Source organism: Gopherus flavomarginatus, chromosome 1, assembly GCF_025201925.1.
Source record: "Gopherus flavomarginatus isolate rGopFla2 chromosome 1, rGopFla2.mat.asm, whole genome shotgun sequence".
Lineage (NCBI taxonomy): Eukaryota > Metazoa > Chordata > Testudines > Testudinidae > Gopherus > Gopherus flavomarginatus.
The window spans coordinates 291,264,515-291,281,304 of record NC_066617.1 but is presented as its reverse complement, the minus strand read 5'-3'; the positions used below and the strand labels follow the sequence as shown (position 1 = coordinate 291,281,304).

Sequence of the window (16,790 nt, the reverse complement as noted above, 5' to 3'; positions counted from 1 at the left end):
TTTAAATGGATTAACAATATTAACAACACTTTCCGTTCCAATTGGGATGGTAGCTTCATTGTGCTAGGCACTATACAAACATGTATGAAGACGTGGCCCCTGCCCCAAAAAGCTGTAGTCATATTCCTCTAATGTTAGCGCTTTGGTATCAGTGTTTGATAATTATTGTCATTTATAGACAGTAGGTCTGACTGGCTTCATAAAAGATTTTAGAAATGAAGTTGCGTGACAGATACAGCTTTCAAACTGAAACAGGAGCTGAGCCTCCTAGAATTTCAGTTTGCTGTGTACATGTTGTTTGTACCTTATTTCTTTATCTCTTCCCAATTTGGGTTTGATATTTACTTAATTCACTTTATTTCATATATTTTATTTTATTTTTTGCTTATAGACATTATGACCATTATGAAGTATCTCAAAACTTTGAAGATCCATCTGGACACTTTCTTGCTGACAGGTTAGTATTATACTGAATCTCCAGGCGGGTTAGAATTTCACCTTTATATTACAGAGCCTTGGATTTGACATTACATTTTAACCATTTTGGTGTGGTGCCGTTTAGAGTCCTTACCAGCAGTATTGTTTTGCAGTCCTTGTGCTATGCTTTCACCTACAGGAGCTTTGGCCACCTGGTTTCTTTAAGCCATACTCTGTTTGTAACATAGAACATCTTTCAGTCAGTAGATCTTTCTATAAAGAAAGCCAGGAAGTATGAGGGGGTGAATTTGTGGGTAGGGCTGGACTAATGAGACTGGAAAACAATCTCAGCTATTACAGTGGTTGTCATAGTGTTATACAAGCGAGGGCATGGTTCCCACACAGAAAACTGTGCAACATAAAAGATAAGCAGGGAAAGGAGGAATACAATGAAAGTACAAAATTATCAGAAAGATGGTACACATCTTTTTAGTTTTCCCTCTTTTAAACTTTGCCTATTTTCTGTTTTGTTTTTAACCCATGCCTGTTTTTTTGCTATCCTCTTTTCTGCTTTTAATAGAAGCTTTTTTGTTAACAGTGCATTGGTTCATTTAAATGCACAGTTGTATTTTCTTTCCCTTTTAATTATTGGAATAACCCTATAAGTATTAAATTCCCCATCTCCGTAAAAAATCTTCTATCCATAACTCTCCCATCCAACATTAATTCAGATACAATCAACTGTGGGGTACCAAGAGTCATCTGTATACCTTTTTCAGCAAATAGTCCACTCTTCCAATAGAAATAAGTAGGGCACTTGTGATGTAACAAGAAGAAACTCCAAGACCTGAGATGGTGCATCTGATGCATGGAACTGCACATAAATGGTTTTTTTAGTTCGCTAGCAGTTCTAAAACTTGAAAATGAAATTCAGGTTTCATTGAATCAAAACTTAAAACTCTGAATTTTTTTGGTAAATCAGAAATGGTTATGGCACTCTTCTGAGAGGTTGAAGGTTCAGTTCAAACCTCTTCTCTACTTTAAATAAAAAGGGGGGTGGAGAGTGTTTCACATCGTGGGTGAATACCCTTGCCCAGGGCTAACAGTTATGTGGGAGGACTATCACTAGCTCTCCTTCTTCCCCACCTCCCCATTTTGTGAATGGTCTTTAAATCCTGGAAAAAAAATTGGCTGAAACTATTTATTGAACTCCTGTCAAATTGACAGTTTTGGATTGACCAAAATTGCATTTTTTGGCAAATAAACTATTTGTCCAAAATATTTCGCCAAGGTCTACTGATGTGTATTTTGTCCTCTTAGTGCTCTGCCCTCAGAAAGTGGTGAGGGCTTTTGCACCAAATGATTATGCTGTGGAGGCATGGGGAGAGGCCAAAGGTGCTAGAGGCATAAGCCCAGGTCTAGCTTCCTTGTTCCGTGTTGTAACTGCTTCTATGTGCAGTTGAGCATTTGTAACACCCAGCTCTTGACCAGTGCAAGATCTGATCAGTCAGACTATGTTAGGACTAACAATTAATATGGGGAGCCGGAAACTGTATTCAATTAAGAATATTGCATGCAAAGGCCGTATTGGTTTAATACGGTAGACTCATTTTGCACTGGGTAGTGAATGCATGCAGTGATGCTGCTGTAACAGCCATCAGTAGTTTAAATATTGAAGCTGCTGCCCAAGAAATGAGCTTTTTGTTCCTTTTCTAAATAAAAACCATATTTATATGTACAGTCAGAGCCTCACTTTCATGAGCTAGAGCTAAGCATACAGCAGCCAGGTGCTATGTTAACTTCCACATTGAGCAGCCAGAACACTTTCACCTACTGTTCATTTTCTTGTGCATCTCATGACTTTTTTGTCAGCTAAAACTCATAGGCATTTTCCCCTGCATGATAGGATCAATGAACCACAAGGATTTCCCTAGAAACATCCTCAGGTAGCATGTAAGGCCATACTTTTCTTTCAGCTGCAATAGCACTTCCAAACTAGGAAGTGGTAAGTACATCACCATGTAACAAACTTAAAAATATAAGCATGCACCCAAAAAATTGAAATAGTCCTCCTTAGACTGGTATGCTGCACTGTCTGATCTTCATTGATATTCCAGTCTAATGACCTAGGGGAATGAGGTAGGGACCATGTTTTCAAATATTTGTGCAGCACCTAGGAGAATGATGCTCCACTCTGTAATTGAGGTCTCCAGGAATTACTGCCAGATTAATACTAAACAACAATAGCTTACACTGCTGTCAATGCTGAATAGTGTTGCTTCATTATTTCCTTGTACTCTCCTATGTCTGTCTATCCATCTGTTGTATCTTCTCTTAAATTGTAAGCTCTTTGGGGCAAGACTATCTTTTTGGTCTCTGTTTGTAGAGTGCCTTGCACAACAGTGTCCTGCACCATGACTAGAGCTCTTGGGTGCTATGGTAATACAACTCATACATGTTTTCTGTATTTATAGAAATAAATCCAGATCAACATCAGAACTGGATGATTGCCCCAGAAACAGAAATGGTGAGCACTTTAATTGCTATTAGATCTTTAAAAATGGATTATTAACCGCATGAAAGCATGAATACAATCAAAAGGTAGTTACAGCAACTAGATATTTGAGGGTAAAAAAAATTAGATTTTTGATTGCCACTCATAATTCAAGTATACAACATACTATATCAGATTTTTAGTAGTGTGGAAAATTAACCACTGCAATAGATTATCTAAGGGATGTGGTAAATTATCCAAAAGTCAGTGGGCTTAAATTCAGAATGGACGCTTTACTAATGTATACTTTATTTCAAATTTATTTTAAAGTGGTATGATTAGTCATATTATAATCATAATCTATATAGTGCATTAATACTTTTAAACAGTTATGTGTAAGGCTGTATTTTAATGCATTTTCTGTGGTAGATTGAATATAGAAACAATGGGGCTAATGTGGATAATAGATGTACTATGCTAGTATGTTTGCACTGAGAATAACAAAACTCAATGCTACTGTCATGGTATAATTCCCCACTCTGAACCTTAGCGTCCAAAAGATGGGGTACCAGCATGAATTCCTCTAAGCTCAATTACCAGCTTAATACTTGTAGCGCTGCCACCAACCAGGAATTTCAGTGCCTGGTACACTCTGGTCCCCACAAAACCTTGCCCGGGGACCCCCAAGACCCAGTCCCTCTGGATCTTAACACAAGGAAAGTAAACCCTTTCCCTCACCGTTGCCTCTCCCAGGCTTCCCCTCCCTGAGTTACCCTGGAAGATTACTGTGATTCAAACTCCTTGAATCTCAAAAGAGAGAGGAAAATCCACTTTCCCCCCTCCTTCTCTCCCTCCCTCCCAGACTCTCCCTGAGAGAGACAGTAATCCTAACACAGAGAGAAAATTAACCTTTCTCTCCCCCTTCCCTCCTTTCTCCCCATCAATTCCCTGGTGAATCCAGACCCAGTCCCTTGGGGTCTCACACCAGAATAAAAAAACAATCAGGTTCTTAAACAAGAAAAGCTTTTAATTAAAGAAAGAGAAAACAGTAAAAATTATCTTTGTAAATTTAAGATGGAATATGTTACAGGGTCTTTCAGCTATAGACACTGGGAATACCCTCCCAGCCTAAGTATACAAGTACAAATTAAACTCCTTTCAGCCAAATACACATTTGAACTCCTCCCAGCCAAATACACATTTGCAAATAAAGAAAACAAACATAGGCCTAACTTGCTTTATCTACCTAGTACATACTATTCTGGACATATAAGAGCCTGTATCAGAGAGATTGGAGAGAAACCTGGTTGCATGTCTGGTCCCTCTCAGAACCCAGAGAGAACAACCACCAAAAACTAACAGCACACACAAACTTCCCTCCCTCAAGATTTGAAAGTATCCTGTCCCCTGATTGGTCCTCTGGTCAGGTGACAGCCTTGCTCACTGATCTTGTGAACCCTTTACAGGCAAAAGAGAGATGAAGTACTTCTGTTCCATTAACTCTTAACTATCTGTTTGACAGCTACAAACACTGGGGCAATATTTTTAACACAATTATTTTGCAACATTTACTCTGTATATATGGGAAGAAAACAACTGGAGATGATATCATGATGGTATACCAACAGCTTCAGTTTTCTTAAGGAGCTGCCAAAATATAAGATTACATAGCATTCTCTTTAGAAATTATATTCTAGATACTTTAGAATCTGCTTCGAGTATAGTATGTAAGGAAATGTGGGTGACTTACTAAAGACAGTATGGTGAAAGATACAACAAGCTACTTTTAAAAAAAAATATTTTGTACAAGTGATGAATGGGTTTGTGTATGCGAATATGGAAAAATGCTAGGTTAGTGGTCCCCAACCTTTCTGTTGCAATAGCATATTCATGTTCCCAGAAGTGTATGGTGGGCGCCGGACGACCAGCCGCTGAAATGCTGCCGAGAACCAGCGTCATCAAGAAGCATTGCCGCTGAAATGCTGCCGAGAAGCAGCAGCATTTTGGCAGCAACGCTTCTTGGCATTGCTGCTTCTCGGCAGTTGGTTGCCAGGGGGCTGCACTCCTTGCCGGCGGGTTTTCTGGCAGAAGTGCTCCCTTGTCAGTAGATGGGCGCACATAAATGCCCTGGTGGGTGCTATAGAGACTCTGCAAAAGGCAAAGGAATCAGAGCTGGAGACTACAAGAAAACAAATGGTTTATCAGATGGAACATGCTAACCCAGACCAAGGTGGGAATGCAGCTCAAATTGGCAAGATCACTGTCTCAAATCACATCTCAATCACCAAAACTAATGAGATGACTAGACTTCCAGAAATATCTGACAAGTTAATCGATACCAATAAATCCAATAGTAAATTTGTGGTCATAGCAGGATTAGAAGAGGGAATATTAAAACTGAAGTGACTTACTGTTTTGTTCACTTAAGTAGGCCTACCACAAAGAGTAGCTGAATAACAACAGATTTCCTTTCTTAAACACTAGTAATTCTGTTCATTTGAGGAGAGTGGCATTGTTTTTTCTACCTTTTTAAGATGTCAAGTAAGAACCGAAGGATGCCTTACACCAGAAGTTTGACCTTTCCTTCAATGGCTAGATATCCCAGTAACTAGGGAGTAGATAAAATACTTCCAGCAAGGGGTGTTTTTGAAGCAGATATGTTTATAAAGCAAGACTGTCTCCTCTAAAACGCAATCAATTTGGCATTTTGAACAGGGAATAATTCCCATAATTAGAGGGGTTGTGGATTATAAATTTTGAAAGGGGAGAAGGAATTTGTGATGCAGTTGTGTATTCTGGCAGGCTTCCATCTCATTATTGGAGAAAAGCCCCTTTCAAAGAGGGAGGGGAGTTGAGGCTGTCATGGTATAATTCCCCACTCTGAACCTTAGCTTCCAAAAGATGGGGTACCAGCATGAATTCCTCTGAGCTCAATTACCAGCTTAGTACTTGTAGTGCTGCCACCAACCAGGAATTTTAGTGCCTGGTACACTCTGGTCCCCCCAAAACCTTGCCCGGGGACCCCCAAGACCCAGACCCTCTGGATCTTAACACAAGGAAAGTAAACTCTTTCCCTCACCATTGCCTCTCCCAGGCTTCCCCTCCCTGGGATACCCTGGAAGATCACTGTGATTCAAACTCCTTGAATCTTAAACAGAGAGGAAAATGCACCTTCCCCCCTCCTTCTCTCTCTCCCTCCCAGACTCTCCCTGAGAGAGACAGTAATCCTAACACAGAGAGAAATTAGCCTCTCTCCCCCTTCCCTCCTTTCTCCCCATCAATTCCCTGGTGAATCCAGACCCAGTCCCCTGGGGTCTCACACCAGAATAAAAAAACAATCAGGTTCTTAAACGAGAAAATTTTAATTAAAGAGAGAAAAACAGTAAAAATTATCTATCTTTGTAAATTTAAAATGGGATAGGTACAGGGTCTTTCAGCTATAGACACTGGGAATACCCTCCCAGCCTAAGTATACAGGTACAAATTAAAATCCTTTCAGCCAAATACACATTTGAACTCCTCCCAGCCAAATACACATTTGCAAATAAAGAAAACAAACATAAGCCTAACTCGCCTTATCTACCTAGTACTCACTATTCTGAAACTCATAAGAGCCTGTATCAGAGAGATTGGAGAGAAACCTGGGTGCACGTCTGGTCCCTCTCAGAACCCTGAGAGAACAACCACCAAAAACTAACAGGACACAGAAAAACTTCCGTCCCTCAAGATTTGAAAGTATCCTGTCCCCTGATTGGTCCTCTGGTCAAGTGACAGCCAGGCTCACTGATCTTGTTAACCCTTTACCGGCAAAAGAGATATGACATACTTCTGTTCTATTAACTCTTACTTATCTGTTTATGACAGAGGCTTTTAGAGCAAAGGATCTTTTTGGCTTTTATCTGATCTTAAAAGTGCAGGGAATTTGTTTAAAAGTAGTGTGGCATTGTACCATGGTTGATGCGCAGTTTTTGCTTGTCTCTATTTGATTTTTTTTAATTGTAAATTGCCATATTGTAAATTATGATTTATTGCTTGATTTGACACTAGTCATGTGAAAAGCTTACATCTGTAAGAAGCAGCCTAGGGGTATTTATGTTGTGGGGCAGGAGAGGAAGGGCAAAATAACACCTACCCTATTCTGGCACTATATCCTAGAAGTACAGACTACTTGATGCTTGCTTCTGTGCTTTAACTTGGATATTCGATAGTTCACTGCTGGCTTGACACTGAATATTTCCTTTAGTCTTTAATGCTTCTAATGTGCATGTTGTCTGGCAATATTTGCTTTTGTAATGGCAATCAATACTAAAATGGTGAAATTATACTTCATCAAATATTAACAACACAAAGGTGCATATGTTGCTTCAGATATGGCAATGCTAGTTTAAACATTTGCTTTTTAACTTTAGCTTTTATGTTTTATCTCCCTCAAACTTGACAGATGTATGTATTTTTCAAATTAGGTACAAACAACAAATATTTGGAAAGGTCCTGGAATGTCAGTGATTCACAGAAGGGGTCTCAGAAAGAGCGTGCCCCGTCTTCAGCAGAAATAGAGAGACAACATATCCTTCAGGAAATGAGGAAAAAAACGTCACTAAATACTGACAACAGCTGGATTAGGCAGCGTAGTTCTAGTGTGCATAAGGACCCTGTTAATCTACACAAGAATACAATGAAGAGGTAGGACTCTTTTTTTTGAAAATTGTAAACTGAACTGTGCCTCTAGATAAATATTTAGTTTTGGGGCATTCGACCGTTGCTTTGCAGCACAGATTGTAGAGCCAGTAAAGATTTTGAGCTCATTTGAGTCACAACGTAGTGGGGTAAAACTTGCTTGTGTTATAGCTGAAATCAAAGATTTGCAAGTATGGAGTATAAAGGTGTTGTTGTATGGACTGTAAATACTTCCTCATTTGCTTATTTCTCCTTTGATGTACCAGTAATGTGAATTAATGATTAATGTGCCTTGTCATTTGCACATCTATTTGAGAACCTCAGTAATTTAATTTGTTGTGAAATAAAGCTTAAATATAGGTTCTGAAGAATAATCTTCAGTAATTTCTAACACACACAAATACCTTGTAGGAAACTTCAGAGTTTCTGTGTATGTTGCTTGTGTAGGGTCTAAACGTTGGGTTTGTCACTTAGGAAACAGTAAGATATTGGTCATGAGGTCATAGCTGTTTTGCCAACAGCTGGTTTCTGAACAATGTGACTATCTAATAAGGGGAGGGATTGATCTATTTTAGAACTGGTATCCCTTAGAGAAAAATACAAACACCACCACTGTCTGGTGTCATTACTAAATAAAAACAATTTGATTTCGTTCACTCTGATAAAGCTGTAATGAAGTGTATTTGCTGTTATCTTTAGTGCTTTAGCCTCACCTTCTTTGGTCACTTTTCCCCCCTAAGGCTAGTGATGCCCAGTTATAATAAATAGTTTGCCACTTCAAATATTTTTAATAAAGGAATATAATAAAATATTCTTCAGGTTATAAAAAATAATTATGCTTAGAAAATCAACCTTTAAAATATACGGTGAATATTTTGATATCCCATGTAAAGTGAAAACTTAAATATTTCCTTTTTGTAAAATCAAAGCATGATAAAGGGTTAGTTCAGGGGTAGGCAACCTATGGCATGCGAGCTGATTTTCAGTTGCACTCACACTGCCTCCGATCCGGAGGGCTCTGCATTTTATTTTAAATTTAAATGAAACTTCTTAAACATTTTAAAAATCTTGTTTACTTTACATATAACAATAGTTTAGTTATATGTTATAGACTTATAGAAAGAGACCTTCTAAAAACTTTAAAATGTATTACTGGCACGCGAAACCTTAAATTAGGTGAATAATTGAAGACTCGGCACAGCACTTCTGAAAGGTTGCCGACCCCTGGGTTAGTTCATAAGAAGGTATGTTTCTGGGCAGTAATATTCTGCACATAACAATTATACATTTCAGAGGTGAATCATTAGATAATCTTGACTCCGCAAGAACAAGTTCATGGAGACATTCACCTTGGACGAATCAATCTTCCTTTTCCACATCATCTAGTCAAGATTTTGGTCGCTCTGCTGCTCCACTAGTGTCTACTTCGAACCGAGCTTACATGCGTACCCCCTCCTCCAGTGTAGCACCTCCTTCAGCCAGCTCTGGAAGATCAGCCACTTCTTCCCACGCTTTCCCCTCAGCACCTTCTTCTGTACCGCGTGCTCAGTCTCCTACCTCTGCTTCCCAGTCAGGAGCCCAGCAGCGGAACAAGTAAGTAGTTGCCCATCTGTTGAAAATTTGTAATTTGCCTGCTGAATTGTGGACACTCTCATATAGTAGTTGCAGCAGAGGAGTTGGAACTAATGAGTCTTTTACAAGCTTTGCCACTGGCTGGCTTTGATCTTAAACGAGCTACTTGATCTCTTAGTACTGGAGTCTGTGTGTGAAACAGGTATAATTATATTGTTTAATTATATTATATTGTATAATATTCCACATTGGAATGTTGTAAAACTTAATATTTGAAAAGTGCCTTGAGTTATCTAGCTGAAAGGCACCATAGAAGGACAGTGTTATCACTTTCATGTTTCTCATAGCTGTTCAGAAAATTTTCCAGGGTTTTGTTGCTACTGCCTTACACTGGTAAAGAGAAGATGAAGCAATACATCTTTAGTCACTCAACTCAAAATTATTTATGGGTTACAAAAATGATGATAAAAGTCTCCTTGTACTTTCCAGAAATCACTTCTGACATTTATTGTTTTGCAAGAATCTTTTGTTTAAAAAATAAATACATAACATTTTAAGACTCACATTTTATTGACCACATCTCTTTTGCTGACATGTGGTCAACATCGTCTCAGGAAACTCTCAGAAATGTTCATGGCTAGTGATCCTGGGTAATTGTAGGATAGGTCATTTCTTTTAAATTTTAATCCATTATTTTAATCCAGAAAAGAAAGTAATTAAAGTTTATTTTGGAGTGAAGATAACCATGCTCTTTCATGTTTTTAAAACTTTTTTAAAACAAATGTGTGTGTAAGATTTTGGAAACTCATGCACACACAGTTACATGCAATAGTTGTAATGAGACCATTCCAAAAGCATTCCTTCAGTCTTCCTAGCTCTAGTGTTCATGAACATGCTGATAAATTGATGAATTTTTTTAAAAGCTAGACTACTTAATTTTTTTTTAATAGTGTAAGAAAATGACCCCTTTAAAAATGGCTGCTGCTTTTGTTCTCTTCCATTTTCGGATTTCAGAAAATCTGGTTGGCCTGTGGAAATTGACCTCTATAAGGCATGTGTTCAAAGGAGTTAATATAATTTATTTCCAGAACCAGACTTCAGTTATCTAACAAGCTACAGAGGGTGGTACTTGGCAAAAGTTTTAGTAAAGTGTAGCCCTAATAATACTTTCTTTCAGATAAGAAATGATACAGGAGAACAAAAACTATGTATCAGTAGTTTCCAAGCTTAGCAATATCTGTTTTTGATTCCTCTTCAGCCAGCATTTAACATGATAAAATAGTGTGCAAGAATGCAGCATAAAATCTTATGTTCACATCTGTTTTGTCTCTTTCTGTATATTTTTTCTCATTTAAATTTTAGATTTTTATAGCTTACAGATTTAATTACATAATATTAATTTTGATTATGTTTTTCCCCGATAACCTAATTTTCCATTCGTAACTGCAGCATACAGTCCTCTGTTTCAGTGCTTTCTCTCATGACATCATGTTCTTGATCACTTCCATGTATATTTTAAACCTTTTCAAGTGGTTTTGAGGACTTGAGCCACATTCTTGTTCTGTATCTAGGTCAGTCAGTGGGAAGAAAATATGTTCATACTGTAATAACGTTCTGGGCAAAGGAGCAGCCATGATCATCGAATCTCTTGGTCTTTGTTATCATTTACGTTGTTTTAAGGTGAGAGCTGGAGAAACACTGAAGAACGGGAACTAACTTGAAGCACGCATGGCTACTTGGAGTTCTGGTTGTAAAGGCTCTACTAATCACATGCTACTAGCTCCACTCATGTTGTGTGCTACATGCATATATCCATGCAACAGTCCTATCCACAGGCATTAAGCATTCACTTGAATACTACTCTTTGGATTGTTATTAAAGTTTTAACCTTTACACTCCAATTTTCACTTTTTAAAAAAAGGCATTTTCAGAAGATGATGAGCCACCTGCCCTCTAAAAATCAGGCCACTTTATGGTGTGTCAAGTTGGACACCCAAAAATTGAGTCTGCTAAAATCACTGGTCACTTCTGAAAATCTTGCCACTTTGCCATAAACCCCTTAGTAAGGGACAACACATAAATGCACTGCTCCAGGAATAGATGAGAAACTAGATTAAAACCTTAAGTGTGTCTGGTCATTGGTTCCACCCAGGCTGAAGGGAAGAAGTATTCTGTGCCAGCTGAGTTGGGTGGCATGTTGTAGGGGAAGGAGCCAAGGCTCCACCTACTTCTGCATAGAAGGAAGAATAGTAATCCACAGAAGCGGCTCTCCACTGCCTTTCTTCCATGATATTTTCTGCTACATGGGTAGTCAGCACAGAGGAATTACCCTTTTGCGCTGGCACGTAAGAGGAATTATGATCTCTCCCAAAGGCAATTGTTTTAGGATTAGTGCACCATTGAACAAAGTACTGCAGAGTTGAATTTATTATTTTAGATATTATATAAGGGCTTTTATGAATGTGTGTAAAGCCCTGTGGAACAGCCGAATGAATATATCTTAATTCTAGAACCTTTTTATCTCCTGATATCCTTGCTAGATATCCATCCTACTGTAGCATTTTCCACAGAGGCTACAAAGCCTTAACCCCCTTGTTCTGTAGTGTTCGTTTTATTTTCTAAATCCAGCATGCACATACTATGAACTGTGATACAAAGACAGTCCATCCAGATACCATGAGGTTTATATGTGCGTGTGTCACCTCTGCCTACTTGGAGATTCAAGAGCTATTGCTTAGTTCCCACTGTAGCAGTGCATTGTTCACCCACTATGCTTAAACATTTTAATATTAGCATAAGAAAGGGTGGCAAGAATTCTGTTTTGGCAAAATGAAGGAATCTGAAGCTCCCAAGAATTCTTTTAAATTATGCATATGCACTTAGAATAATTGGGCATAAATGCTTCCTGTCTTGAAAATCAAGGTAGCAGAATGAAAAACAGATAGTGTTGCATGGAATCTGCAAGTGGCACACACGAATGTTCTGTGCCAAAATTGCTGTTGCCGTTTCAAGAACAAGTTATTTCATGTTGTGCCATTTTTTAAATTTTATTTCAGAGAAATTGAAGCTTAAACAAGATTTCATGAGCTAATCTCTGAATCATTTCTTTTTTATATGTTTAGAATGTGCATCTCTATTAGTTTGCTAGTCATCACCTTTAAATGGGCTCCCCTAGTTGGCTGCATTTTAATCTGCAAATCGTATGTTTGCTTTTGGTAATTTGGGTTTATGGTTCAAGCTTCGCTGTTTTTTACTGTAAGCTGCTTCTCAATATGTTGTCTCCCACTATTTGTAACAAGTTGCTAATTATTGGTGTTTAATACAGTGCGCAGCTTGTGCATGTGACCTTGGAGGCTCACACTCAGGAGCTGAAGTCAGGATCCGAAACAATGAACTCTTCTGCAATGACTGCTATGTCAGATTTAAAAGTAAGGAGACCAGACTATAATAAGTGTGTGAAAACTTTATTTTCTGCTTTTGCTCTGGGGCTCCCAGAGTCTGCGTACTGCTGTACTTAACAAAGACTCTTGTGTTTAGCGCTAACTTGGTATATTAGTGAATTGATTCATAAAGGTTTCATTTCTGTTTCTCTTTGTGGGCTGTACTCTCCACTCCCTTAACATACTGTGCAATGATTTACCACCCCGTTATTATAGATTTGCTTCATTCTTTACAAATCTGGGAAAATGGCACTTTAGGGTATGGCTACCCTGCAATCAGAAGTGTGACTGCAGCATGTGTAGACATAGCTGAGCTAGCTTTGATCTAGCTAGCTTGACTAACAATAGCAGTGAAGCCACAGAATCACAGACTAGCCACTTGGGTGGTCCTGGATGGGGTGTACAGCCCATACTGCAGCCTTTGCTTCTGTGGCTTCACTGCTACTGTGACTGCAATGTGCTCAAATAACACCTTTTGGTTGCATTGTGGGTTTACCTTTAAAGTCATTACTGTACACTAAATAAAAAATTGGTCATGTTGCAAAATTGCATCTACTTATAAAACTGATCTATGCATATACTAGGAAAATCCTAGGTTTATCCTAATTATAGGATGTTGGTTACTATCTCCAAAGCTACTCTTTTGAATTAGAGCCTCATGATTGGTTATTAATTTGGGAGGATTAGATCAGCAGTGGATTGATTTATTTGCAGGTTTTAATTAAAGGATGTAGTATAGAATTTTTTCTTTATTCCTATTTACCAAAAATTCTAACTTAATGAGCTTGGTGCTGGTGCTTTGAATAAAAAACATTTTTCTCTTTGCTGCTGCATAAAGTGCTAGACAGCTCCTTAATTCTGAGGAGAGTTCTCTACCCAGAGTTTCCTATATCACTATTTTTATGTGACAAACCCAAACTTCTTTAAATTAATAATTTTGAGAGAGGTGTCAGAGTTTCTAAGAATGAATGATAGAGACACAAACACTCAAGCTTCTCCGTTTAAATTTTGGTCCATATGGCTTACTGAGATTTGGAAAGCAATGGGGATATCCTGGGCTACAAGTTGAGCTGAACCCGCAGGTCTTTTCTGGATGGGGGAGGTCCAGCAAGAGGAAGGGAAAAGTGCTGGTTCCTTTGTTTCCAGATCGGGGTTTTTTTTTTTATGTGTTTTTGCCTCTGCTAAAGAAACCATTTCTTGTCACATATGCTCTTGCTGACTTATCTTTGATCACTTCCCCTCTTCGGGGAAAATTGCTGTTAACTGATATAACACTGGCATTTGGAATCCACAGATTTTCTTGACTATAGCTAGCCAGTATTTGAGTGGTGATGGAAAATTTGTTGCTGTGGATGAGGATGAAGTGCCCCTGCTAATTTTTAAATCTGAGATCTGCCTATAATATTCTGGTCCCCAAAGCTGTGGTGACATGTAGCCATCCCTGGACAGAATTGCTCTGAAGTGGGTCTCCTCTTCACCCTTCTTAAAGACCTGGGCGGTAGTTTGGAGCAAGGGAGCTCTCATGTAGGTTTACTGTAGGATTCTAACTTGTTACCCAGTTCACTGTGTATGTTAAGCCATTGAAAGGGTAAGTCAGAGGAGAGGACTCTATATCTTCACCACTTTTCACCCCATCAGTGAAGTGAAATGAATAACACGTGTGGCTGTGTGATCACTTAAGAGAAATATTATGCACAGAGTGCCAGTGCTCCTGGATCTGCAACGGAGATCAATTTGCTTCCTCATGGACTCTTGATTTTAAGATAATAAGTCCAGTTCTCTGAATCTGGATACCTGAGAAGCTGCCTTTCCCACGGTATGTTGTTACAGCAGTTGTGATCAGTGGAGGCACTTGAGCTAGACCTCATCCCATTGTAGACATGAGAGTGCTGTTTATAGTGCACTCTCTATAAAAGGGCCTTGACTCTGGAATTGATTAGTCTCTTCCGTCCCTCTTGGTCTGTAACAACCTGTAATTTGTGAAACTTCCAGACATACTGTACAAGTGGCCCATTTTCTTCCTTATATGTTTGGGTAGAAGGTTGGTTAAGAACCTTGGAATGGTAAATTGTAGGATTATTATGATAGTGATGAAAATAAACAACTTTGTACAGTATTTTACTTGTAATATTTTGTAATATTGCAAAAGCAGCAGAGTATTGGATGGATACTTTTTAAATGTTAATTGAAAAGATTTGTGATTGTTAAGGGCTTAGCTATCTAGCAAACATTTATTTGACAAAAAATAAAAACCTGACCCTGGCACCCCTCTCCCCAATATTTTTGACTGAGAACAAGTTTTAAAATGATATATTTGGGTGGATTGTATACACCATTGAAAATCCAGTTGTTTTAAATGGGAATTTAGATTTACTCTCACAGTATAACCAGTGTTGTTGTTGTTCATTATAGTTTGCATATTGATTCTATCTTGTATTTAGATGTAAAAAGGAACTGCAAACAGATATTGATTAATGATATTATTTTGACAGACATTTTTGAACTCAATATCTTGCATTTACTAAAACACTCCAATAAACTCTTCATTAATTAAAACTTTATTCTATTTCTCCAACAGCTGGACAGCCAACCGCCATGTGAAGCAACCATAAGTATGAAACCATTGTTGCAGATAGAAGAGGAGGTGGTTGCTGGTGATGTAGATTTATAAATATGTATTTTGTTTGTGTTTTTTAAGGGTAACTTTTTTGCCTGTCTAGATTATGTAGAAGATGCATTGTATCTTTCATTCAACTTTAGTTATTTATGAGAATGTAATCACAAGGAGGAAATCTCTTGGGGTAGGGGGGGAACACATTCACTTTTTGAGTTTAATATACTACAAAGCACAAAGGAGAACAAACATTTATCAGTAATAACTTCAAAACATCTTTGAGGCTGATAATCAACTAGCAGAGTTTCGAATGGTATATGAAGAGGGTATTTTGTTTATGTTCTTAAATGAGCACTATTGAAATAGTTAATATAAATATGTATTTGTAATTGCTGTCTTATTTTTGACATATGCTACGAAGTGAATTCTCTAGAATAATATGAAGCTGCATTAAAATGTACACCAAAATGTTTGCTTTCTGTATTCTGGTTTCTAAAACTGTTTACTATTTGCTTTTTGAAAATAAAATACAAAGTATAGTCTGTTTGCTCAGTGGTGATGGCATAATGTTCTGCATAAGAACAATGGAATCAGTTTGGAGGAAAGGGGTCTCTCTTTTCTTTATTATTGAAAAATATAACTATCATTTTCCCCTCAAACAAGTTAATCCAGAAAGTGGAGAACTTTTTGTTGAATTCCAGTATATTTGTAAATAAATGTTCTGATGCTGCATTTAATAGGTAGTTCCTTCTCTTTCCTGCCTTTCAAAATATCCAGGGCCATGAATGGTGCATAGTGTGAATTTGCTGAATAATAAATATGAATGTTTGAATTTTTGTTTTGGTAAAACATTTCTTGTTTAATATTTACAATGCCACCATGCAGGCACAGGGCCACCACTGGCTCACTTCTTGCTATATGCTGTTTCACTCACTCCAGATTTAAATGTAGTAGCATTTTTTCCCCTGTCAAGCTCCATTTGTTTTTTCTTTTCAAAACTTAGTACAAGTGACCTCACTGAATGTGTGTGTTGCATAACATGTGCTAGTTAATAAGGATAGTTGGAAGCTTTGCTGAAAAGTTTTATTGGGGCCACCAGACTCTTCAGAGAGAGTTCCTGAACTTCACTAAATTGCTGCTGCTGCATTAGAGAACTCTGGTGGGATGTGTACTATGCAATTGTGGACAGTGGTTCTCAACATTTTTTTTTGTCAATGACCCGAAGTGGTAGAAAAATAGTAGTTACCAGTCATACGGCACAGTCCTTGGCAGGTGCAGCAATATGTAGGATTTGGCTCAGTTTTTTTGACCATTTGGTGGGTTGCCTCAAAAAAAGAATGAGGGGGGGAGGCACAGACTCAAGTCTTGGGCAGTACCACATCAAAGGGCACCAAATCCCATGTCAAAGCCCCCAAAATGTTTCTTCATCTGACTGGGCTCTGAACTTAGCTAGGATAAGGAGAGGGTGAGGGTGATGTAGAGAGAGAGAGACTGCAGCAGAAGGAAGCAGGGGAGGGATCCTTCAATAAAGGAGATGTAACCTTTTCTTAAACTGAGCTCAAATCTAGGCAGTAAT

General features: G+C 38.2%; 1 protein-coding gene across 1 annotated transcript in view; it reads left to right on the top strand.

The window, feature by feature from the left end:
• The window catches only part of LMO7 (LIM domain 7), a 193,824-nt gene extending 177,873 nt beyond the window's left edge, over positions 1-15,951 (top strand). The window contains exons 27-33 of the mRNA XM_050952271.1: positions 392-457; positions 2,892-2,944; positions 7,375-7,594; positions 8,882-9,181; positions 10,732-10,840; positions 12,486-12,588; positions 15,179-15,951. Coding sequence (XP_050808228.1) covers positions 392-457; positions 2,892-2,944; positions 7,375-7,594; positions 8,882-9,181; positions 10,732-10,840; positions 12,486-12,588; positions 15,179-15,201 — 874 coding nt within the window. The 3' untranslated portion in view covers positions 15,202-15,951. The remainder of the gene's footprint in view (positions 1-391; positions 458-2,891; positions 2,945-7,374; positions 7,595-8,881; positions 9,182-10,731; positions 10,841-12,485; positions 12,589-15,178) is intronic.
• Positions 15,952-16,790: the final 839 nt, after the last annotated feature.